This window comes from Tursiops truncatus, chromosome 11, assembly GCF_011762595.2.
Source record: "Tursiops truncatus isolate mTurTru1 chromosome 11, mTurTru1.mat.Y, whole genome shotgun sequence".
NCBI lineage: Eukaryota > Metazoa > Chordata > Mammalia > Artiodactyla > Delphinidae > Tursiops > Tursiops truncatus.
The window spans coordinates 85312634-85337424 of record NC_047044.1 but is presented as its reverse complement, the minus strand read 5'-3'; the positions used below and the strand labels follow the sequence as shown (position 1 = coordinate 85337424).

The 24791-nt window shown below is 36.1% G+C and overlaps 1 protein-coding gene across 8 annotated transcripts in view; it reads right to left on the bottom strand.

Moving 5' to 3' along the window:
- The window catches only part of ABCC9 (ATP binding cassette subfamily C member 9), a 153296-nt gene that overhangs the window by 57566 nt on the left and 70939 nt on the right, over positions 1-24791 (bottom strand). For all 8 annotated transcript variants that reach the window (XM_073788976.1, XM_073788975.1, XM_073788973.1 and 5 more), the window contains 7 exons: positions 22127-22165; positions 20612-20713; positions 18363-18447; positions 16965-17045; positions 8829-8966; positions 8575-8700; positions 4256-4352 (listed from right to left, as the gene is read on the bottom strand). In XM_073788976.1, coding sequence (XP_073645077.1) covers positions 4256-4352; positions 8575-8700; positions 8829-8966; positions 16965-17045; positions 18363-18447; positions 20612-20713; positions 22127-22165 — 668 coding nt within the window. The remainder of the gene's footprint in view (positions 1-4255; positions 4353-8574; positions 8701-8828; positions 8967-16964; positions 17046-18362; positions 18448-20611; positions 20714-22126; positions 22166-24791) is intronic.

The window sequence follows — 24791 nt, the reverse complement described above, 5'->3', positions numbered from 1 at the left end:
GAGGCTAAACAATACACTACTAAATAACAAAGAGATCACTGAAGAAGTCAAAGAGGAAATCAAAAAATACCTAGAAAAAATGACAATGAAAACACTATGACCCCAAACATTTGGGATGCAGCAAAAGCAGTTCTAAAAGGGAAGTTTATAGCAATACCATCCTACCTCAAGAAACAAGAAAAATCTCAAATAAACCACCTAACCTTACACCTAAAGCAATTAGAGAAAGAAGAACAAAAAATCCCCAAAGTTAGCAGAAGGAAAGAAATCATAAAGATCAGAGCAGAAATAAAGAAAAAACAAATGAAGGAAACAATAGCAAAGATCAATAAAACTAAAAGCAAGTTCTTTGAGAAGATGAACAAATTTGATAAACCACTAGCCAGACTCATCAAGAAAAAAAGGGAGAAGACTCAAATCAACAGAATTAGAAATGAAAAAGGAGAAGTAACAACTGACACTGCAGAAATACAAATAATCATGAGAGATTATTACAAGCAACTATATACCAATAAAATGGACAACCTGGAAGAAATGGAGAAATTCTTAGGAAAGCACACCTTCTGAGACTGAACCAGGAAGAAATAGAAAATATAAACAGACAAATCACAGGCACTGAAATTGAAACTATGATTAAAAATCTTCCAACAAACAAAAGCCCAGGACCAGATGGCTTCACAGGCGAATTCTATCAAACATTTAGAGAAGAGCTAACACCTATCCTTCTCAAACTCTCCTAAAATATAGCAGAAGGAGGAATACTCCCAAACTCATTCTACCTGGTCACCATCACCCTGATACCAAAACCAGACAAAGATGTCAAAATAAAGAAAACTACAGACCAATATCACTGGTGAACATAGATGCAAAAATCCTCAACAAAATGCTAGCAAACAGCACAGCTAGAATCCAACAGCACATTAAAAGGATCATACACCATGATCAAGTGTGGTTTATCCCAGGAAAGCAAGGATTCTTCAATATACGCAAATCAATCAATGTGATACACCATATTAACAAACTGAAGGATAAAAACCATATGATAATCTCAATAGATGCAGAAAAAGCTTTCGACAAAATTCAACACCCAACTATGGTAAAAACTCTCCAGAAAGTACGCATCGAGTAAACTTACATCAACATAATAAAGGCCATATATGACAAACCCACAGCCAACATCGTTCTCAATGGTGAAAAACTGAAACCATTTACACTAAGATCAGGAACAAGACAAGGTTGTCCACTCTCACCACTATTATTCAACATAGTTTTGGAAGTTTTAGCTACAGCAATCAGAGAAGAAAAAGAAATAAAAGGAATCCAAATTGGAAAAGAAGAAAAATTGTCGTTGTTTGCAGATGACATGATACTATACATACAGAATCCTAAAGATGCTACCATAAAACTACTAGAGCTAATCAATGAATTTGGTAAAGTGGCAGGATACAAAATTAATGCACAGAAATCTCTTGCATTTCTATACACTAATGATGAAAAATCTGAAAGAGAAATTAAGGAAACACTCCCATTTATGACTGCAACAGAAAGAATAAAATACCTAGGAATAAACTACCTAGGGAGACAAAAGACCTGTATGCAGAAAACAATGACACTGATGAAAGAAATCAAAGATGATACAAACAGATAGAGAGACATACCATGTTCTTCAATTGGAAGAATGAACATTGTGAAAATGACTATATTTCCTAAAGCAATCTACAGATTCAATGCAATCCCTATCAAACTACCAATGTAATTTTTCAGAGAACTAGAACAAAAAATTTCACAATTTGTAGGGAAACATAAAAGACCCCAAGCAGCCAAAGCAATCTTGAGAAAGAAAAATGGAGCTGGAGGAATCATGCTCCTGGACTTCAGACTACACTACAAAGCTACAGTAATCAAGTCAGTATGGTACTGCCACAAAAACAGAAATATAGATCAATGGAACAGGATAGAATGCCCAGAGATAAATCCACACACATATGGTCACCTTATCTTTGATAAAGGAGGCAAGAATATACAATGGAGAAAAGACAGCCTCTTCAATAAGTTGTGCTGGGAAAACTGGACAGCTACATGTAAAAGAATGAAATTAGAACACTCCCTAACACCATACACAAAAATAAACTCAAAATGGATTAAAGACCTAAATATAAGGCCAGACACTATAAAACTCTTAGAGGAAAACATAGGCAGAACACTCTTTGACATAAAACAGCAAGATCCTTTTTGACCCACCTCCTAGAGGAATGGAAATAAAATCAAAAATAAACAAATGGGACCTAAGGAAACTTAAAACCTTTTTCACAGCAAAGGAAACCATAAACAAGATGAAAAGACAACCCTCAGAATGGGAGAAAGTATTTGTAAATGAAGCAACTGACAAAGGATTAATCTCCAAAATATACAAGCAGCTCACACAGCTCAATATCAAAAAAAACAAACAACCCAATCCAAAACTGGGCAGAAGACCTAAATAGACATTTCTCCAAAGAAGATATACAGACTGCCAACAAACGCATGAAAGGATGCTCAACATCACTAATCATTAGAGAAATTCAAATCAAAACTACAATGAGGTATCACCTCACACCAGTCAGAATGGCCATCATTAGAAAATCTACAAACAATAAATGCTGGAGAGGGTGTGGAGAAAAGGGAACCCTCTTGCACTGTTGGTGGGAATGTAAATTGATACAACCACTATGGAGAACAGTATGGAGGGGCTTAGAAAACTAAAAACAGAACTACCATATGACCCAGCAATCCCACTCCTGGGCATATACCCTGAGAAAACCATAATTCAAAAAGAGTCATGTACCACAATACTCACTGCAGCACTATTTACAATAGCCACGACATGGAACCAACCTAAGTGTCCATCAATAGATGAATAGATTAAGAAGATGTGGCACAAATATACAATGGAATATTACTCAGCCATTAAAGGAAACGAAATTGAGTTATTTGTAGTGAGGTGGATGGACCTAGAGTCTGTCATACAGAGTAAATTAAGTCAGAAAGAGAAAAACAAATACCATATGCTAACGCATATATATGGAATCTAAAAAAAAGAAAGAAAAAATGGTTCTGATGAACCATTCTTTAGGCAGACTTAGAGAATGGACTTGAGGACACGGGGAGGGGGAATGGTAAGGTGGGATGAATTGGCAGAGTATCACTGAAATATATACACTACCAAATATAAAATAGACAGCTAGTCGGAAGCAGCTGCATCGTATGGGGAGATCAGCCCAGTGCTTTGTGACCACCAGCTCAGTGCTTTGTGACCACCTAGATGGATACGGAGGGTGGGAGGGAGATGCAAGAGGGAGGGGATATGGGGATATATGTAGACATATAGCCGATTCACTTTGTTATACAGCAGAAACTAACACAACATTGTAAAGCAATTATACTCCAATAAAGATGTTAAAAAAAATCCTTAAATCTAAGAAACTGGAGTACAAAATTCATTTATTCATTCATTTATTTATTTACTTAATGAGTATTTATTGAAACACAATAATTATCATATGATGAGTAAAGATAACATATTTTGGTGTCCTTCAGTTTGAAATTATAATTTCCTCTTTCTTTAATTGGCTTGTAGAAATGTGGTCTTCAGCAAAAACCATGTAGGAAAAATGAAGTATAGTGCATTTACTCTATGGACCTAAGTGTGGTTTATCTTGCAAACTTCTCGGCAACAAATGTCAAAGTCATGTAACTATTTCAGCTTATTCCTCAAATTTCCCATAAACCTTTTCTCCCTGCTATACCTTACTAGATCCAGAAAACTGAAACATAACAAACAGCTTTCTCATCCTCTTAGTCTTCATTGCTGTTATCGTGAAAACCCCATAAGAACTTACTGACTCAAGTATGTCTTTCAAAGCAGTATTTTCTCCATTTATTGTTTATTTCCAAAGGACATTTTATTATACTACACCTTTCCAATTTATCTGAACAGTGGTCTAGACCTGTTGTCCTGTCAGCTCTCTCTCACGCACAACACAAAAATACTAAGACACACTGTGGGAAGTCCCTCAAGATGCTTGTTGGTTGATTGCATACACTTTTCCTTCACTCCTACTCTTTCCATTTCAGTTTTAGGTATTTGATTTGGCCTTTCCACCTGCTGCAAAGTGGCTAGTCATTCCTCACTGACATATTCACACATCATTTGCTAAAGAACGACCCTCACATCCTATTACCCGTTTGAATGTGTCAGACATAAAAAAAGGTCTACCTTCATCTTCATCCTCCAGTTGGGCTTTTGCCTCTCTTGAATACATGGCTCTTCGGAGTGTTTTCCTCTCTAAAGTTGTTTGGTCAGCTTCCATATCCTACAGGAAACACTGTGCTATCATTCAAGGAACTCACAGACACAGTTAAGTTCTACTTATCAGTCAGTGACCCACACATACCAAGAACCAATCCTTAGTTACCTTTCTGGGTCTTGGGCTCTGTTCACGCTACAGATGGATGGGCAACTCCTGTCATAGGAGTAATGCCTGAGGTTTGTGAAAAACGTCTCAGAGCTCAGAGGTGTAGGGCAGTAAGAAGCCAGGAAAAGTAGTAAAAACGTGATGGAGCTGACCCCAGGGGCAGGGGGACACCTCCCCTAGCCTTAAAGCCTGGATCCACCATTGCTCTTTTATGTCACTTTCATGTACTCCCATAATTTTTCTAACTAAAGTCATCTATGTTAACAAATATCTTCCTTGAAAATTGGATTGGTTAAAGCACTATCAGTCATTCACTAATATTATGAATTATTAAATCGAGATGAATTTCTGACTGAGCATCTCACTAAGGAACGGCACAAAAGAAAGGAACTTCAATAGAAATTGAAGGAAGGTGGGTAATTTTGCGGTACGCGGGCCTCTCCCGTTGTGGAGCACAGGCTCCGGAAGCGCAGGCTCCGGAAGCGCAGGCTCAGCGGCCATGGCTCACGGGCCCAGCCGCTCCGCGGCATGTGGGATCTTCCCAGACCGGGGCACGAACCCGTGTCCCCTGCATCAGCAGGCGGACTCTCAACCACTGCGCCACCAGGGAAGCCCAGAAGGTGGGTAATTTTTTTTTTTTTTTGTGGGTAATTTTTAAGCAAATGGGAAAGGAGGGTATTCAGCTGCCTAGCAGTTTAGGAGAAAGCCCTGGGAAGGGAAGATAAGCAGAAAGAAGAGAAAAATGGCAAAAACAAACTTTGCAAATTTTTAAGCGTTGCTCCTGACTTGTCTTGTGCTGAGAAAGGGAAAAGCATTTTGTTTTCTCCAGTTCTCTTCTTCCAACACTCCGCCCCCTTGGCTTCGTAACTGGACTAGTAGCATCAGTTCAGTTACACTGTGGGTTAAATCAGCTTCTGCAGGACAGTCTGGGAAACTAACCATGTCCCTGTTTCTGTGGGGAAATGCATTCTGAGTTCCAAATAACTGAGCCACAGACTTTTCGAATCTATGGTAATTTGAGAGCTTCCTGTACATGCTGACATAAAAAAAAAATCACAGTTGTGACACCGATAAACCAATAATTCTTTGGTGATCAGTCTCTAGATAGTGGTCCTGTTTTGTTTTTGTTTGTTTGGCCTCATATAACATGTGTGATTTAGGAGACTTGCTATTCTAGAAGGCTCTGTCGCTTCCAAGTTCTCGAATTAAAAAAAAAGTAAAAGCGAAAGTGTCTCTTGAATAGTATTTTTTCAGAGACAATTTTACATTAGCTTTCTTTTTGAATTTTATTTTATTATACGTCAGGTTCTTATTAGTTATCTATTTTATACATATTAGTGTACATATGTCAATCCCAATCTCCCAATTCATCACATTTACATTAGCTTTTAATTGTGCCTAACGATATGAAAACCAATGCTTGTACATGAGAGTAAATAAAACCCAAAATTAAAAAGGACCTAATCCTTTGTGTATAGTGTAACGAAATGAAATAAACCTGTTCATGGAAAAACAGAAGATCTGGTTCTTGTTCAACTCGCCAATCTGTGTGAACAAAAGATTTAACATCTTGGGGACTTTAATCTTTAGTCATTTTTCTTATGAGTAAATGCTCATATTAAGCTCATTTGAGGTTAAATATTTTAAATTGTGTTGATATCTGGATTAAGTAAATACAAATTTAGTTTCATTCATCCAATAAATATTTACTGGATGCCTGTGAAGGGTCAGGTCAAGGTGAGGGTTGGAGGCTGGGGGAAGAAATATCCAAAGATGCTACTTCATTTTGCTTAATAACATTATGAAGACAATGGGTGATGCCAGCCAAGATAGACTTTTTAATAACGTTTAAATCAGCTAAAAGTGTTATAAACTTCTCCTTTTCATAGCTGCCATTTCTATCCTTTTAACATATTTTTTCCCCCTTATCCCTTAACCCTTAAACTGACAGATCTGTCTAAAGCCCTGAGATGGGATGTTTTGTGAGTTCTTTAGTTTCACTCCCTTGTCCACTTGCTTGATCTGCTCTGGCTCTAAGCCAGCCTTTCTCAACCTACTGACATTTTGGGTCAGAAAATTCCTTGTCATGGAGGCTGCCCTGTGCACTGTAGAACGTTTAACAGCATCCCTGTCCTCTACCCACTAGATTCCAGTAGCACCTGCTCCACAACTGTGACAACTAAACATGTCTCTAGATGTTGCCAAATGTCCCCAAGAAGACAAAAGTGACCCTGGTTGAGAACCAGTGTCCTAGGCAAACACCCCATCCTGCCACAGAACATATTCAGAAGCTGTTTCTATGAAAACTTCCCCAAGGTGTTGTGGTCTTATTTCTCACAGTGTGACTCTCCCTGGCTTCAGATGAATTTCAGGAGCCCGCCCTTCTCTGGGTGGCAGTAACCTCCCTCCAGCCCCAGGTGAGCATTCTGGGCAGGTGCATGGTTCATGCTGGCTTCTACTGGCCACTGGTTAACCCCGCAAATGGATTTGCCCTTTCCACACCTTAACTTGCTCCATATCTCCCTCAGCTGATTTATAACCCTGTGATGTGTCTTTAATTACAGAGTTAGGCTATCTTGAGTGATCACTTCATTTCTAAACACAATGTAATGGACTTTCTTCCTGGCTTGCTCAATAATCAGTATTACTATAAAATCAAGCCAAGAGCGTCCTCTCTCTCTCTCTCTCTCTCTCTCTGTGTGTGTGTTTTTCCAGATCTTCTTTCCAAAGTAAACCATAAATGGTCCACTCCTTAAGCTTACATCATTTTCTTTTGTCCCTGGCATCTAGACCACTGAAAAAATGTCATTTGGAACCATCCCAGTAAGTTTACAATCAAGCACTCCACCACATAATTCTTAAGTGGGGCTCTTGCCAATTGTACATTGTCATATTTTGATGAATATCCTCATTTCGAAGGTTCTGTGATTTTTCCTAGTCTACTTAAAGACTTTTACATATATCTTTTCTTCCATATTTTGAGAAGTTTGTAGTTTACTTTTGAGATCTTTGGCAAAGCTGCAGAAGACAGAGCAATCCCATGGTTTGTCTGACTTTTTATCTTCCTTTTGCTATTGAAACATAGATCATTTTTTCCTTTATGAAATAATACATTTTAATTTCTTGATTTTTTCAGAAATTTGCTGATATAAGCATTTTCATTTTATAATGCTCATTCCTAGCCAGGACTACTGAATTCTAGACACTTCCTAGTCCCAACTCAAGAGAAAACATTTTGAAAATTTACTAATTCAATTTATAATTCACCTCTCAACCATGAGTTCTTCTTTTATCATACTCAATCTGGTTTCCAACTCTGTTATCATTTCATTCAATGTTATACTTACATTATACTGGAATTACATTGGGTAGAGACCTGGGTTCAAATTCAACTGGTACCACTTATTATATGTACTGTACAACTTTAGGCAAATTACTTAGCCTCCTGAGCCTCAGTTTTCTCATTTGTAAGAGTGAGATCATATTTTCTTTACTAATTTCTGATATTTTTTGCTTATTTTGTGAGAATTAACAGAGATCATGTAAAAAGGCTTTGTGGACTTTAAAAACTATCCAAATATAAAGCTTTATTGTTATTTCCTTCTGATTACCTTCCTTCACCCACCAACTCTATCCCAGACATGCTTTACCACTATACCCACAGCTCATAGCTCTTCCTTCTTTCAAAACCATCTCAGATTTTGTTTTGCCCACAACCCTCCATTTGTAAATGGTGAATGAAAATACTCTCATATTACAGGTGAGGAAAATAAGACATACATAAGGAAATATAAGATAAAAGGAGGAAATAGCATGCTTGAGCAAGTAGTTTAAGTTTTAAACACACATATGATTGTAATATGCCTCCAATTCAAATAAAATTCCTCTAAAAGGCTGACAACACGTCATCCGAAAGATATCACTCGAATTTTCTAGTTTCAAAGTAGTCTATCAATGAATGATATATAACTATACAATTATTTCAGATTTCAGGTGAGGACTATTATATCATCAAACATTAAATGGTAATATTTCTCTAAAAGTTTTTTTAGTAATTATGCACTACATTTCTGACTCTTCTGAACTCAACTCTGAACTTTTCTGAACTCTGAGCAATTACCTTTTCCAGTTCTTGATCTTGCCGATTCATAAGTGTTTTCCAGTGTTCATAAAGCTCAACATCTTTGGTTTGAATGTCCTTCAAAGTGCCTTCTCTTAGAACACTTCCATCTTTCATGGCTATGATCTAAGGAAAGCACATATTAGACGAATTGTGACAAAAATCCTTAATTGGCCAAGAGAATTATCTTTATCTCAGAAAGCATTTATATAACTGTAATATAAAAATTAATGAAACTTCTTTTAAACTCTTACCCAGTCAGCATGTGTTAGATATTGTAATTTGTGAGTCACAAGAACAAGTGTCCTCTTGTCATCTTGGAGAAATTTCAAAATCCCTTCCTGCATTAAGTGATCACTCAAGTGAATGTCCAAGGCAGAAAATGGATCATCCTACAACAAGTAAAATGGAGAGATGATGAATTATATTCTCTTTGTAACTAAATCCTCCAGAAAGCAGAAATACAAATAACTAAAGGCAAATTATCTCACAAATCCTATTTATAATAAACAGACTCTGAATAACTTTAAATTACAAAAAAGGTACTAAATTAAAAATGAAGTTTTTATTTTCTCTTTCACTTAAAAACTAATTTTAAAAGTAAATAACAGTATTTGAAGTAGTTTGAATTCTTATGTATAGAATATCCAAGTTCAAAAACCAACAAAACACCAAAACAAAGAATGAAATGACAATTGGAGTTTATCAATTGAATGAAATGATAACTGGAGTTTATCAATAAACTTTATCAATAAAGTTTAAATAATAAAAATAGGTGTAGACTCGAGACCAAGATGGCAACATAGGAGGCTCCTGAATTTCTCTCCTACCATGGACACACCGAATATACAGCTACACATGGAGCAATTCCCTCTGAAAGAAATCCAGAAACTAGTTGAGTGATTCTGACACATTAAGCAACTGAGAAAAAACATCAAAATAAGTAGGAAAGTCTGAGACACACTCTCGCCATAAACTCCACCCCTGAAAAATTCACAAATATGTGGAGATGAAACAACATGCTCCTGAACAACTAATGGGCCAAAGAGGAAATCAAAAGAGGAAATCAAAAACTATCTTGAGACGAATGAAAATGAAACACAACATATCAAAACTTACGGGATGCAGCAAAAGCAGTTCTAAAAGAATTTTATAGCAATAAATGTCTATATTAAGAAAAAAGAAAGACCTCAAATAAACAACTTAACTTTACACCTCAGAAAACTAGAAAAAAAGAACAAACTAAGCCCAAAGTTAGTAGAAGGAAGGAAATAACAGAGATCAGAGTGGAAATATATAAAATCCAGACTAACAAGACAACAGAAAAGATCAATGAAACTAGGAGCTGATTTTTTGCAAAGATAAACAAAATGGATAAACCTTTAGCTAGGTTCACCAAGAAAAAATGAGAGGATTCGAATAAAATTATAAATGAAAAAGGCAATGTTACAATTCATACCACACAAATACAAGGGATCATAAGACTACTATGAAAAATGATATACCTACAGACTGGACACCTAAATGACATGGATAAATTCCTAGAAACAAACACCTACAGAAACTGAATCGTGAAGAATTAGAAAATCTGAACAGACCAATTACTGGTAAGGGAATTGAATCAGTAATCAAAAAACACTGCCCAACAAACAAAAGTCCAGGAACAGATGGCTTCAGTGGTGAATTCAACCAAACATTTAAAGAAGAATTAATACCAATCCTTCTCAAACTTTTCCAAAAAACAGAAGAGGAAAGAACACTTCCAAACTCATTTTACAAAGCTAGCATAAAGACACCACAAGAAAAGAAAATTACAGATCAATGTCTCTGATGAACATAGATGCAAAAATTCTCAACAAAATATTAACAAACTGAATTCAACAGTCAGTAAAATATTCAAACACCATGATCAAGTTGGATTTATTCCAGGGATGCAAGGATGGTTCAACATTTGCAAATCAATGTGATACACCACAATAATAAAATGAAGGATAAAAATCATATGATAAACTCAATAGATGCAGAAAAAGCATTTGACAAAGTTCAACATTCAATCATGATAAAAATTCTGAATGAAGTAGGTATTGAGGGAACATACCTCAACATAATAAAGGTCATGTATGACAAGCCCACAGCTAACATCATACTTAATGGTAAAATGCTGAAAACTGTCCCTCTAAGATCAAGAACAATGCCAACTCTCACTACTTTTATTCAATATAGTACTGGAAGTCCTAGCCAGAGCAATTAGTCAAGAAAAAGAAACAAAAGACATCCAAATGGGAAAGGAAGAAGTAAAACTATCTCTATTTGCAGATGACATTTTTCTATAGAAGACCCTAAAGATTTCACCAAAAAACTAACAGCACTAATGAACGAGGTCAATAAAGTTGCAGGATACAAAATCAATATAGAAAAATCAGTTGCATTTCTATACACTAATAACAAACTATCAGAAAGAGAAATTAGGAAAACAACCCCATTTGTAATTGCATCAAAAAGAATAAAATGTCTAAGGAATAAGTTTAACCAAGGAGGTAAAAGACCTGTGCACTGAAAACTCTAAGACACTGATGAAAGAAACTGAAGAAAACACAAATAAATGGAAAGATATCTTGTGCTCATGGATTGCAAAGATTAATATTGTTAAACTGTCCATACTACCGAAAATGATCTAGAGGTTCAATGCAATCCCTATCAAAATTCCAATGACATTTTTCACAGAAATGAATCAAACAATTCCAAACTTTGTATAGAACCACAAAAGACTCCTACTATCCGAAGCAATCTTGAGAAAGAATAACAAAGCTGGAGGTATCATACTTCGTGATTTCAAACTGTATTATAAAGCTATCCTAAACAAAACATTATCTTATTGGCATAAAAACAGACACATAGATCAATGAAACAGCACAGAGAGCCCAGAGATAAACTCATGCACATATGGTCAATTAATTTACAACAAAGGGGCCAAGAATATACAATGGGGGAAGGATAGTCTCTTTGATAAATGGTGCTGGGAAAACTGGACAGCCACATGTAAGAAAAATGAACCTGGACTACGATCTTACATCACACATAAAAATCAGCTCAAAATGAATCAAAGACATGAACATAAGACCTGAAACCATAAAACTCCTAGGAGAAAACATAGTGGATAAGCTCCCTGACATTGGTCTTGGCAATGCTTTTTTAAGATTCTGATACCAAAAACAAAAGGAACAAATGCAAAAATAAACAAGTGAGACTACATCAAACTAAAAAGTTTTTGTACAGTAAAGGAAACCATCAACGAAATGAAAAGGCAACTTATGAAATGGGATAAAATATTTGCAAATCATATATATGATAAGTGGTTAATATCCAAAATATATACAGAACTCATACAACTCAATAGCAAAAAGACCTCAACAATCCAATTTAAAAATGGTCAGAGGATCTGAATAGATATTTTTCCAAAGAAGACATACAAATGGCCGACAAGTACATGAAAAGATGCTCAATATCATTAATTATCTGGGAAATACAAATCAAACTATGAGATATCATCTCTCATCTGTTAGATAGGCTATTATCAAAAAGACAAGAAACAACCAATGTTGGTGAGAATGTGGAGAAAAGGGAACTCTTGTGCACTGTTGGAAATGTAAATTGGTGCAGCCACCATGGAAAAAAAGTATGGAGGTTCCTCAAATTTTTAAAAATAGAACTACCATATGATCCAGCAATTCCACTTCTGGGTATTTATTTAAAGGAAATGAAATGATTATCTCAATGTTCATTAAGAACTTCCATGTTCATTATAGCATTATGTACAATAGCCAAGATATGGAAACAACTTAAATGTCCATCAGTGGATGAATGGGTAAAGACAATGTGAAAATATTATAGATCCATAAAAAGGTAGGAAATTCTGCCATTTGTGATGGCATTATGCCAAGTAAAATAAGTCAAACAGAGAAAAACAGATACTACATGCTCTCACTTATACGTGGAATTCAAAAAAAAAAAGTGAACTCATAAATTCAGAAAACAAACTGGTGTTTGCCAGAGGTGGGGGTGCGGGGTTGGGGAAAATGGGTGAAAGTGGTCAAAAGGTACAAACTTCCAGTTGTAAGATAAACATGTCCTCGGGATAGAATGTACAGCACTACGACTATAGTTAATAATACTGTATTGCATATTTGAAAGTAGTTAACAGAGTAGATCTCTGACACTGGGCAATTTTTCAAACTCAGTCACTTCATCTGTAAAATGGGGATAATAAAAAGACCTGTCAGCGAGCACATAGGTTTGCTGCAAAGATCAAATAATGTTGTAAAAGTCTCTGTAAAATATTTTTAAAGCGTTATTTTATTATTATTTTCTTATAAATAAAGCTGTGGTGATTAACTGTGCTAAACCCTTTAAAGCACCACAGTGAGAATTTAGTGACTTCCAGGAATCTCTTAACGAGGAAGAGTGCAGTGGTTAAGGACACAGGCTATGGAATTAGATCACCTGGGTTTGTATCCTTGCTTCACTATACTATCTGCGTGACCCTGGGTAAATTATCCCCCAAAGCCTCAACATTATCATTGCATAAATAAAGGTAACATTAATAATAACAATGTCAAACCTAATAGGGTTATTGTGAGGATGAAGTGAGTTCATGTACATAAAGTATTTAGAATCATGACTAGGTCATAAAAAGCCCTTAATAATGATTGCTATCATGTATATGGCTTCATTATGTGTCATCATGGCTTCATTATGTGGCATCTTGGTGTTGCAGTAAAATGTAACCTTTTATATAACTTAATAATAATCTAGATTTGATGGACTGCTGATCATTTCTCACGATTCAGTTTGTGTATTAACATTCTGGGGAGATACTGTCTTTAAAGAGTGCAAGACAATTTGACAAATGGCCAAATCAGTGAATGGTCAATTCTTCATTTTCAGTAATATATTATTTATTTTTATATACATATATACAGTTCTCACTAATATAGTCTTTCCTGTATTCAATGAATGTTTTAGTAGTATACTCTTTATGGACACATTTTTGGAAATAACCTCTTCAAAATATATTCACTGATACAGAACATTTATAGATGCTACAAAGCTTTAAAAATAACTAATATGTTTTATATATAATCAAGATGTTTCACATGGCTTTGATACAGTATAAAGGCTAATTTGATAAAGGTTAACTAGAGATCAGAGCAAAATGTAAAACCTTAACTAATTATTTGTACAAGTAAGATCCTTAAAGATAGGAATAACAAAGGAGAAAACTTTGTTTCCTTTACCCGGCACATAAGATGGCATTGATGACATTCACTGAACATTGATGGATGGAAAGGAAGAAGGATGGAAGGAAGGAGAGAGGGAGGGAGCGAGAGAGGGAAAGGAAAGAAAAAGACAACACAGGTAGTAACTTGAGAGTAATACTTTTTAAAAAATACCAGAGAATCTTAGCTGATCAGAAAAACAGTACTCAAAAGACATGGAGTTCTAGTCCAGACTGTATCACTCATTAGTCATTAGTCCTTGAGTAAGGCACTTGACCTTTCTATGTATAAGTTTCCTCACTTCACATAAGGATACCATCTACCCTAGCAGCACAGTCATAAGAATCAAATGAGGTAATACTGTGATTCAAAGTGCTTTGTCAATGGAAGTGTAAGATATTTTCATTTGGGGGAAACTGTTAAAACACATCAACAGTATTCTGTTGCTGCTAAAACGTTATTCAATTTTAGGCTACAATTAAGAAACTATAATATTTAGATCATAAGATCTATTAGTTTTAAGATTATCTGAGTTGATCAGAGTGCATCTAGAACACGCTTTTTCAGAGGGACCCTGACAAACACTATTACATCCAGAATTAAGAAAAGGTAAAAAAAAGTTATAAAAATTATATTATTGTCAAAGAATTAAAAATATTAAGCTTGCTTAGCCTAGAAAAAAGTAAATTAAGGCAAGTAATGACAATAATATTAAAATATTGAACTATGGCTATATAAAAGAAATATATTTGCTGCTGCAGAAGCAGAATGGGAATCAATTAATGGAAAATATACAGAAGCAGATTTCAATCACATAATAACTTTCCAATAATGAAAGCTATCTGCAGCAGGCAGAATAATGGTCCCCAAAGATGTCCATGTTCTAATTCCCAGAACTTGTGACTATGTTACCTTAATAGCAAATGGGACTTGGCAGATACACGCATACCTCGTTTGACTGCACTTCACTTTATTGTGCTTTACAGAGTTGCGTATTTTTACAAATTGAAGAGTTGTGGCAACCCTGCATCTAGCAAGTCTATTGGCGCTATTTCTCCAACAGCATTTGCTCACCTCGTGTCTTTGTGTCACATTTTGGTAATTCTCACAGTACTTTCAAACTTTTTCATTATTATTATATTACACTGATCTATGATCAAGGATCTTTGATGTGACTATTGCAAGAAGATTATCACTTACTGAAGGCTCAGATGATGGGTAGCATGTTTTATGAATGATGTATTTTTTAATTAAGGTATGTACATTGTTTTTTTAGACATAATGCTATTGCACGCTTAAGAGATTACAGTATAGTAAACGTAACTTTTGTATGCACTGGGAAACCCAAAAAATCACGTGACTCGCACTTTACTGCGATGCTCGCTTTATTACGATGATCTGGAACCAAACCTGCAATATCTCCAAGGTATGTCTATATGATTTAGATTAAAGACCTTGAGATGGGAAGATTATCCTGATGGGTCTAAGCTACTTACAGGAATCCTTGAAAGCTGAGAACTTTCCCAGATGTGAAGAGAGGGAGAAGTGAGAAGTAAAAATGGTCAGAGATGCTGGCTTTGAAGATGAAGGAAGGCAGCTGGGAGCCAAGGAATGTGGGCAACTTCTAGAAGCTGGAAAAGGCAAGGAAGACTTTTCTACCCGGTAGCCTCCAGAAGGGAACACAGCCCTGCAGACACTCTGATCTCAGCTGTGTGAGACCCATGTCGGATATCCAACCTACAGAACTATAGGATAATAAATTTGTGTAAACCACCAATTATGGCGATTTGTTATAGCAACCCATACACGGACCAACAAGGAAAGGCTGCCTCAAAGATAAGCAATCTGTCTTCAGAGAGTCATCGAGAAGCTGATAGAGATGATACGAAAAGCAATTCTATAATGAATGGCCGGGAATCCACAGTGGTAGCACTATGACTTCTTTGAATCTCATGATTCTACAACTGAAGTAAGGGTCACTGAATTGAAGGCAGTGGAATGAAATGGAGTAGAATATTACATTCAGAGAACCTCTGTCTCTTTCAGATTTCCAAGTCACTTGGTCCTCAGGTGGTTCAATCATTACTTCAGCCCAAAGTTCAAGAGGTCATTTCTAGTTGCGGGTCCACCCATTATGAAAAGGATTTATAATTACATAGGTTACTGCTAGATACTGGTATAGCTTTTATGGTGGTGTTTTCTGGAACATTTGGGGGACAGGTATTCTCAGGGACATTAACCTGAAGTGCACTTCCACCACTATGTCCAAATTCTACTCCCATCCCCAGTAATGGATCCAAATTTAGTGGAAAACTCCACAAAATTTGAAGATATTCAATTTTAGATGGAGTGAAAACTCTAAAGGAGGTTGGAGAACCAGGTTTATAAATGGTTAATAACTGCACAGAAGGAGAAAGCAGGGGAAGGAGGTATTTACATAGGCTGCTGGTCTCTAATATACACTGTCTATTTGTAAGCTAAGTTATTTTGGTTACATCCTTCTGGAGAAACCAAACTAGAGCAAATTCATAATCAACATAATCATCAAATTTTATTTGTGGATCCACAGGAGAAGCAAGTTATCAACCCAGGATATAAATACAAGACAATCATCTATGGAGCTTTTTCAAGATACAGATTCTAAACTCTGCCTTTATAGATTATGATTCAGTAGGTCTAGGCTAGTATCAAGATTTCTAAGAATACTTTCAGGAAGCTTCACAGATAGATCTTATCCACAGCCTGAGCTGCATACTTACTAACCCCTATGCCCACCAAGAGTATATTTTCCAGCCCCTCTTTTTTTGCTAGCAAATATAAATGAGAAGACCTATGGTCCTGTCCAGTTCATCCAGCACCATCCATTCTCTTTCATTAATGATCCTCATGAGTTAAAAACTCATATAAGTAACGATTTGGGCACCTCAGTCCCTCTGGATCCCCCAACTCTCATCTTGATGTTGATTTGATTTGTACTCGGAGGATTTGTCTCCCTTTAATTCTCTGTAATTTCACAAGTTAAACCGTCTTTCCTTGAGTTACTTGTCTCTTTAAGGACTCATTTGTCCAGAGGGAAAAATGAAATAGAAAGAAACAAAAAGCCCATATGCTTACCAAGAAGACAATGTTGGTATTTTGATAGAGAGCTCGGGCCACACAGATTCTTTGCCTCTGACCCCCACTCAAGTTGATGCCCTAGAGAAGAAATATCCATAAACATCCACCTTTTATATTAGTAGATGATCTGTTGATTAAAAAATTCCCTTTAAAATACAAGCTTCTCTAAAAGAATCTTAAATTAATGGTAATTTATTAATTAAACTGTGATAACATTAGTAAGATAAAATGCAAGCTGTTTAGTGGTCAATACTTGAATTATATTAAGGTAATTTCTGACTGATAACATTAATCCTCTTTTCACTCTGATAGAGAACTCTGCTGTACCGAAGCATTAATAACCATAAACCAAGGTGAGTGCTGAAGATGCAAGTAATCCCCAAATTGTTTCTAGTTTCATGCATTGTGTCTGTAGTATACTGAACATATGCCTTTTAAATTCGATATTACAAGTTTTTTTTCAACAGAACTACAATATGCTTATAAAAGCAATATGCTTTTATAATCAAGTACTGATTATAAAAATTTGAAAAACTAATATTTATTGAGCATTTAGTATGCACCAGGCTGATGTGAATGGCTTTCCATTCCTTATTTCTATTATTCGTCAGAGTAATTTCAACGTGTAGGCATTATTCCCCACGGGGAAATGAAGACTCAAAGAAGTCCAGGTCATGTCTTAAGCACTCTACTAGGTTACAATAAAGAACAGCCATGAATAACACAGACTACAGAGTTGGACCAATCCCACCTGCACCAATGACTCTGACTGGGCAAGTTCCTTAACCTTTCTCAGCCTTGGTCTTCTTGGCTGCAATACACTGATAACAAAACACCCATATAACAGATTTGCTGTAAAAGTAAATAATACACATAAAGCCTTTTGCCCAGTACTTGCCACCTATAAGAGTCAAAAATTTTAGCCAGCATTGTTATAAATGATTACATACAGGTATAAATATTTTTCAGCTAGTCATAGAACGGTATGATGCCAATGTAAAACCTGTTTACACAAAGAAAAAAGAACCCTTTAACAGGAACAAATGGATGTTGACAAGAGTGGAAGAAGTTGTCGGAAGCAATCTCAGTTTCCAAACCAATTTAAAGTAAACTCCAAGTAAGTAAAAATACATTTGATCAAAGTCAGGGACTGCTTCCCTTCCCTTGAGAACTCTCAAGCAGCTAGCAAAATGTGAAGTGTATGCTGGTTAGTCAACAAATACCTAAGAGACGTGGCATTAAGAACTCCTGTGCTCATGTTCCCAGAACTTGTCACTAGGAAAACACATAATTCCAGAGCTCTCAGATTTTCTCATGCTCCATGAAAAGTTAAAGACAACCAGAAGACTCTTCTAGATTTGTGTTCATTGTCTAATTAAACTACACATAGCTTACCCTCTCTCCAATTTCAGTTTGGTCTCCGAATGGTAGTAAGTCAATATCCGGCTGAAGAGAACAGGCATCTGTGACAGCTTTGTACCTTTGGGAGAAAATATTTTGAGTTTTTAGATCACTATTAACATACTGCCCATAAACTAAGTCCCAGGTCCAATGTCTTGGAAGCTGAAATAAAACACTTATTGAACAATTTAGTATATACTAGCCTCTACACTAGGCTTGTAGATACAAAGATAAATAGATATTTGTTCCCACTTTTATAAAACTATTAACAAGGATCTACTGTATAGCAGAGGGAACTATATTCAATGTCTTGTAATAACATATAATGGAAAAGAATCTGAAAAAGAATAGGTATAAATAAGTACAACTAAATCACTTTGCTGTATACCTGAAACTAACAAAACATTGTAAATTATACTTCAGTGAAAAAAGTGGTTAAAATTTTTTTAAAAAAACTATTAAATGGAGCAGAATATTGACATAGAAACATATAATTAAAATGTACCTTGTTAGGTACTGAATATAGATGGGTAGGTATAAAGTGCTCCTAGAATACACAGGAAGACATGACCGACTGCTCTGAGAAATTAGTGACGTCTTTGAGAGGGGGCGAGTTGTAAGGTGTATCCAGAAAGATGAGCTGTAATTTGCCAGGAATGAAAATGAGGGAAGGGAGGCTTAAGGAACTGCACGAAGGTGAACAAGTTCACGGTGCATGTGAGGGATAAGAGGAGGCTCACTGGGGCTAAAGCATGGGTTACAGGTGGGGAATCTGTGTCCACAATCATGATGCTGAAGGGAGGAGAAAACGGAAGAAGATGAGGACTGATGTACTCAAGTTGACCTAAGGCTGGATCTGGAAATTGGACGGACTGGAAATACAGGGAAGCATGGGCACTGGGAGTGCTAGGGAAAATATCAATGGTTTCATTTTCTCAATCACCTGGTCTTAAAATATTCAAGTCATTCTTGATTCTTCCCTTTTCTTCCCCCTGCTCTTATTTTGTCCATTCTTATTCTAGAATGCTTTTCTGTCAACCATCTCTTCTTCTTCCATTTCTACAGTCACTGCCAAGTGCAGGCAACAAACACAGCATGCCTGGGTCATTATCCCATCAAACTTCTAAATGTCTTTTTGCTCCTAATACAGATTCATCCCACATAAATCTCTTACGACGCTGCCAGAGCACATTCACTTTGTTAGTCCCCTTTCTAACACTTGCTGTGCCTCCCGAGAATGTCAGATTTATATCCGGCTGGCTTTTAAGGCACTTGACTGTCTCATCTCAGCCTTCCTTTACAATCTAGTTTGCTGCCATCAATACACACAGATCCCTTTCTGTTTGGTTTGTTCCCAGGCCCCAAACAATCCCATGTAATTTGAGTTTTTCCTCCCACACTTTCCTCTCCCTTCCCCCTTCCTCACGCCTCTCCCCAGACCTAATTTTCCTTACCTTTCAGAACCCAGCTCAGGGTCTTAGGACACTCCCTACCCCTCATGCAGGTGGCTTAAGGAAAGGATCTTGCCTTTGTACACTCGAGCGGGTGTTTAAAAGATGACTGAAAGAGGACGTATTCTGGTTGCTCCGAGTAACCAGACCCCTCAGATCCCGTATTCCTTTTCTTCTGTCCACGATTAACCCTTCTTCTGCTCCTTACTGAGATTTTTCTTCTGTTTACCAACAACTTCAGCACCATGCCCACCTCCTCCCCACACATACACACACACTTCGGTTGCAGCTGTTTATTTTTGGTGTACAAATTCTTCTCAGTAATTGTATAGGATGGGCTGAAACTTCCAACGAGGCTTCTCTTACAAGAGTTGACTTAATAGACCAGGTGATGAGGACGGATGCAGGGGCAAACAGAGAAGAAAGGAAGTCCCGATACAAAGACTCCAGAACCAGGGGATAAGGGTGGGGGGATAAATTGGGAGACTGGGATTGACATATACACTCTACTATATGTAAAATAGATAACTGATAAGAACCTGCTCTATAGCACAGGGAACTCTACTCAATACTCTGTAATGGCCTATGTGGGAAAAGAATCTAAAAAACAGTGGATATATGTATATGTATAACTGGTTCACTTTGCTGTACACCTGAAACTAACACCACATTGTAAATCAACTATAATCCCATAAAAATTTAAAACAAAAAGGCTCCAGAAACCGTGAACCAAAGATAAGGATTAGAAATAGCTGCTCATTTGAGTTCTAAATTTTATACATTCAAAATTACCTCTGTTTGTTGAAAGGACTTCCAAAGGTAATATTTTCTTCCACTGTAGCATTTAATAGCCAAGGCTTTTGAGCTGCGTAAGCCACAGAATACCTGTTCCTACTGGAAAATGGAAAAGAAAAACAAAACACAGCAAGGGTGCTGTGCTGAATCTTTATTTTAGTACAACAAAGAAAAATGAAAGTTGATAAAATATCTCAAAGACAGAAATGGGGAACTTCTAAAAGAGAACATTTTAACAACCATCAACCTTATTAATTAATGGTTAAATATTCCACTAAATTAAAGGGATGAGAACTTAATTAAAATAACACACAAGGTGCAAATTTTATTTTGGTATGCTAAAGAAGTATTTTATGGTATGAACTATTAATTAAAATGTTATTTTTTAAAATGACTATAATTTTAAAAATAATTTAAAGATAAATAGCAATTAACTCTAATAGCCACGGATATTTCACTTTATATTAAAAGCATTTTACATAACTCTGAATTTTATATGAATATCTTTTAAAAGATGTGAATTAATACTGTAATTATAGTATGTGTTTGTGGCTTAATTGCATGAACATATTTTAAAATAATAGATAATATTAATAGATAATATAAATATTTCAAAACAAAGAGTGATCTTGAGGAGTCCATTTCAATAACGAAACTACATATTTCAATACATATTGAAATAGTTTATTTTTAAAAAATGATAGCCTCCTCCCTGTCCCCCATTTTTTTGGCTTGCAAATTCTACCAGATGTCTATACATCAGATTTTAATTTGCAATAATTAGGAAAATGCATGTGAGTTGAAGATACAGAAGATGATGAGATTGGGGTAGGGAAGGGGTCAGCTTAAAATTCACACTTCCACAGTTAGTTTATGGTCTGTAAGTACTAATTAAGGAATTAAGGTTAAAAAAGAATAAAGTTAAGAAAAAAAGTAGTTAGAAATGCTCAATGATCATCCTGAAACATTATGTCTTAGGAGGTTAGAAGGCATGATAATATATAGTATGCTAGCAGTCTCTTAGAAAACCATCTGTGTGGTAAAACAGTGGTTCCCAACCTCTGGCATGTCTGTTTCCCCCTCACTGCCCCGGGTCCTTTAAGGTTTTTTTTTGTTTTTAATGGATGAAGCACTCGGCTCTCCAGCTCCAGCTTAGAAGCAGATCCCATCACATTTTAACTCATAAACAATATACATATTAATTCTTATGCAATTTTATCTTATGAAATCCCAAATCCAATTCGCTAAGAACATTTGAGTTTCAGCCAAAGTTGAGACCCATGTGACTCATGGAGAAGGTAACAGTTGACACAATGGGCCATTTTGTTTGGCAAATTAATTCTTTTAGCAGCCTCCAAATGTTAGGAACTACTGCTACTGGAAATATTGCTAGCGCATTTTAATAAATGACTTTGTACATTATCAGAATGAATAAAATGACTAGGAGTAAGAGACGGAATATCAGGTAAAGTCTGAGGAAGGAAGTTACGCAGATAAAAATAGAAATAATACCTTCTGGTTGCTTCAAAAGAAGGTTCAGATTCATTTACACTGCAAGTGTGGCAAACAATGTTCATTAATTATGAAATATAAATATAGAACGAATGAGTGTACATATCAGGTAAAAGATAAACACTGAACATATAAAATAGCTACACTTCCCAAATAGTTTTTGATATTAGTCCCAAAGACAAACCAGATAAATGACCGTCTTCTTTCACATCTTCATCAGCGAAGAAATAATTACTTAGTAAGCTTCCAAAAGAAGGACAGTGCTGTTCTCTTTCATATATAATTTGGGTTCATACAATGGACATGTTCTAGCCCCAACTCTGCTCCAACTACCTGTGTAGATTTAGGTAAACTTTGCAGAACAGTTTCCTAGTTTATACAAGAATTTGATGTTTCCAAGCGCTCCCTACCTTTAATATTTGAATTTAATCTATCTAAATTCCTAATCAGTTACCCTAAGGCATAACAAGAAATACTTTTTGCTCTCTAAACTTGAAGGGTTTAGACACAGCCTGGTCCTTAAGGAACTGGTAAGAAAGACAGACATGCACAATGCATGGTCACACTGTAACATTTTGGTATAATTAATTACTGATTGATATTATTTATGTAAAACAAGGTGTTTGGCTAATTAAATTTAATTATATCTATTTCATTGGGGAAAAAACACCCAAGGACCTATTTTTTTATTATTCTAAATTTTAATATTTTAGTTGAACTCCATCATTCTGAATTCAAAAACCACACACATAATTAAAGTCTACAAGAACTCCAAGAACGGATCCTATTTCACTTTGGAAAGCATCATATGCTTTTGTGGAGAAAATGTACCTAAGTACATTACTTGGTGATGTTTGGCTTAGTGTTTCTAATGATAAGATTTTCACAACTGCACATTTCTGATGACATCATGGGGTGGTTAATAGAGGTATGGAAAAACAATCTCAGACTGAAACTTCCCTCTCAATAATGATTATTCTCTGATTTAAGTTGCTCATAAAAATAATGAAACGCACAATTTCCCAAGTGATATTTTCCACACAATATGCTTTAGATGCCAAAAAATTTGGATTTTATTTTATTTTTTTTAGTGGTAAAAAAGCCAATAAATGAACTCAATGGTTTTATTTAATCTGAGGAAGAGAGAAAACAGATGAGGAAGAGCAGGTGTATGGCAGAAATTAATGAATTAATTTTCCTATTGGCCATCCAGGTGGAAATGCCCATCAGACACTTGAAAATGTCAGCCCGAACTGGAGATATGAATTTGGAAGTCACCAATTTTTTTTCAATTACTATTGATTAACTCCAACTATATGTATTTAGTATCAATTGAAAAATATTTATTGATCACCCCCTAGTGCCAAAATACTAGAGATACAGTAAACAAAGAAAAGTCATTCCTTCTTTCATGTTGCTTTCTGTTTGGTGGGAGTGTGACAAGGGAATAAACACCATGATAGGTGAAGCAAAAGGTGATATTAGAGCACAGATGAAGGACACCCAATCCACCTTTGGCAAACCAGGGTAAATAGAGGAGTTGATACCAGAGGGATAAAAGTGGGCTAGATGGAGAAAAGGTGAAGAATATTTCAGACCAAATAAAATACATATTGGATGACCTTAAAGTATCCTGGTCATGCAAGGAGCTGATATAAATTTACCATTTCTGAAATGTGGGTGTCAATGGTGAGAGAAGAAAAGTATGAATTTTAAAAACAAGTGGTGAACAGCCATAGCGAAGGGGCTCATAAACCGTTTTACAGAGTTTGAACTTTTCCACAGAGCCACAGAAAACACTAAAAGGATTTAAGCAAGAAAGAGATAACACGTTCAGTTTAGAAATATCACTCCAGTTGCAGAAAGTAACAAATAAATTGGAGGGAGCAAGATGGGAGGTAATACAGAGAGCCTTGAAGGCTGTCAGATACCAGAGATGAGAATGCAGTGCCCTGACTTTGGGTGATGGTGAATGAATGAAGAGAAGTGAACACGTTCATTCAAAGATACCTAGGATTGTGTGATTGACAAGATGGGAAGGGATGGAAGGGAGGAAGGAGTGACAGACAGGGGACACAGATGAGGAAATGTATATGGTGGGGGAAGATATAAAATTTAGAATCAGACACATTCAGTTTGAGATACCTAAGGGATGTCAGAATGACCATGGCCAGAAAGCAGAATTTGAAGCTCAGGAGAGAGATCTGGTAAACAAATGAAGCCTTTGGGATGATTTTCCCTCATAATATATGCCTTAGATCCCAAAGACTTTGGATTCCTTCCTTTACTAGTGAAAAGCCAATAAATGACTTCAACAATGCTATCACAACGAAGTGAACGAAGAAGCAGGAGCAGATAGAGGAAACTAATATCATGGGAAGCTATGTGATGGCCCAGCAAGTATATATAGAGGCAGAAAAGAAGGGGACAAAGACGGAACCTTGAAAAACATCACTATTTAACAAATGGCCAAGGAAGAGACATCTGCAGAAGGGATTGAGAGGAGCAGGCAAAAGTTCCAAGAGGAAAACTTGACTGTGAGTTTCACTGGAAACTAAGCAAGGAAACCTTTTGAAGAAAGGTATGGGCAACAACGTCAAGTGGACAGGAGGTCAAAGGGGGAAGGGGAGGGTGGGACGAATTGAGAGACTAGGAATGACACACA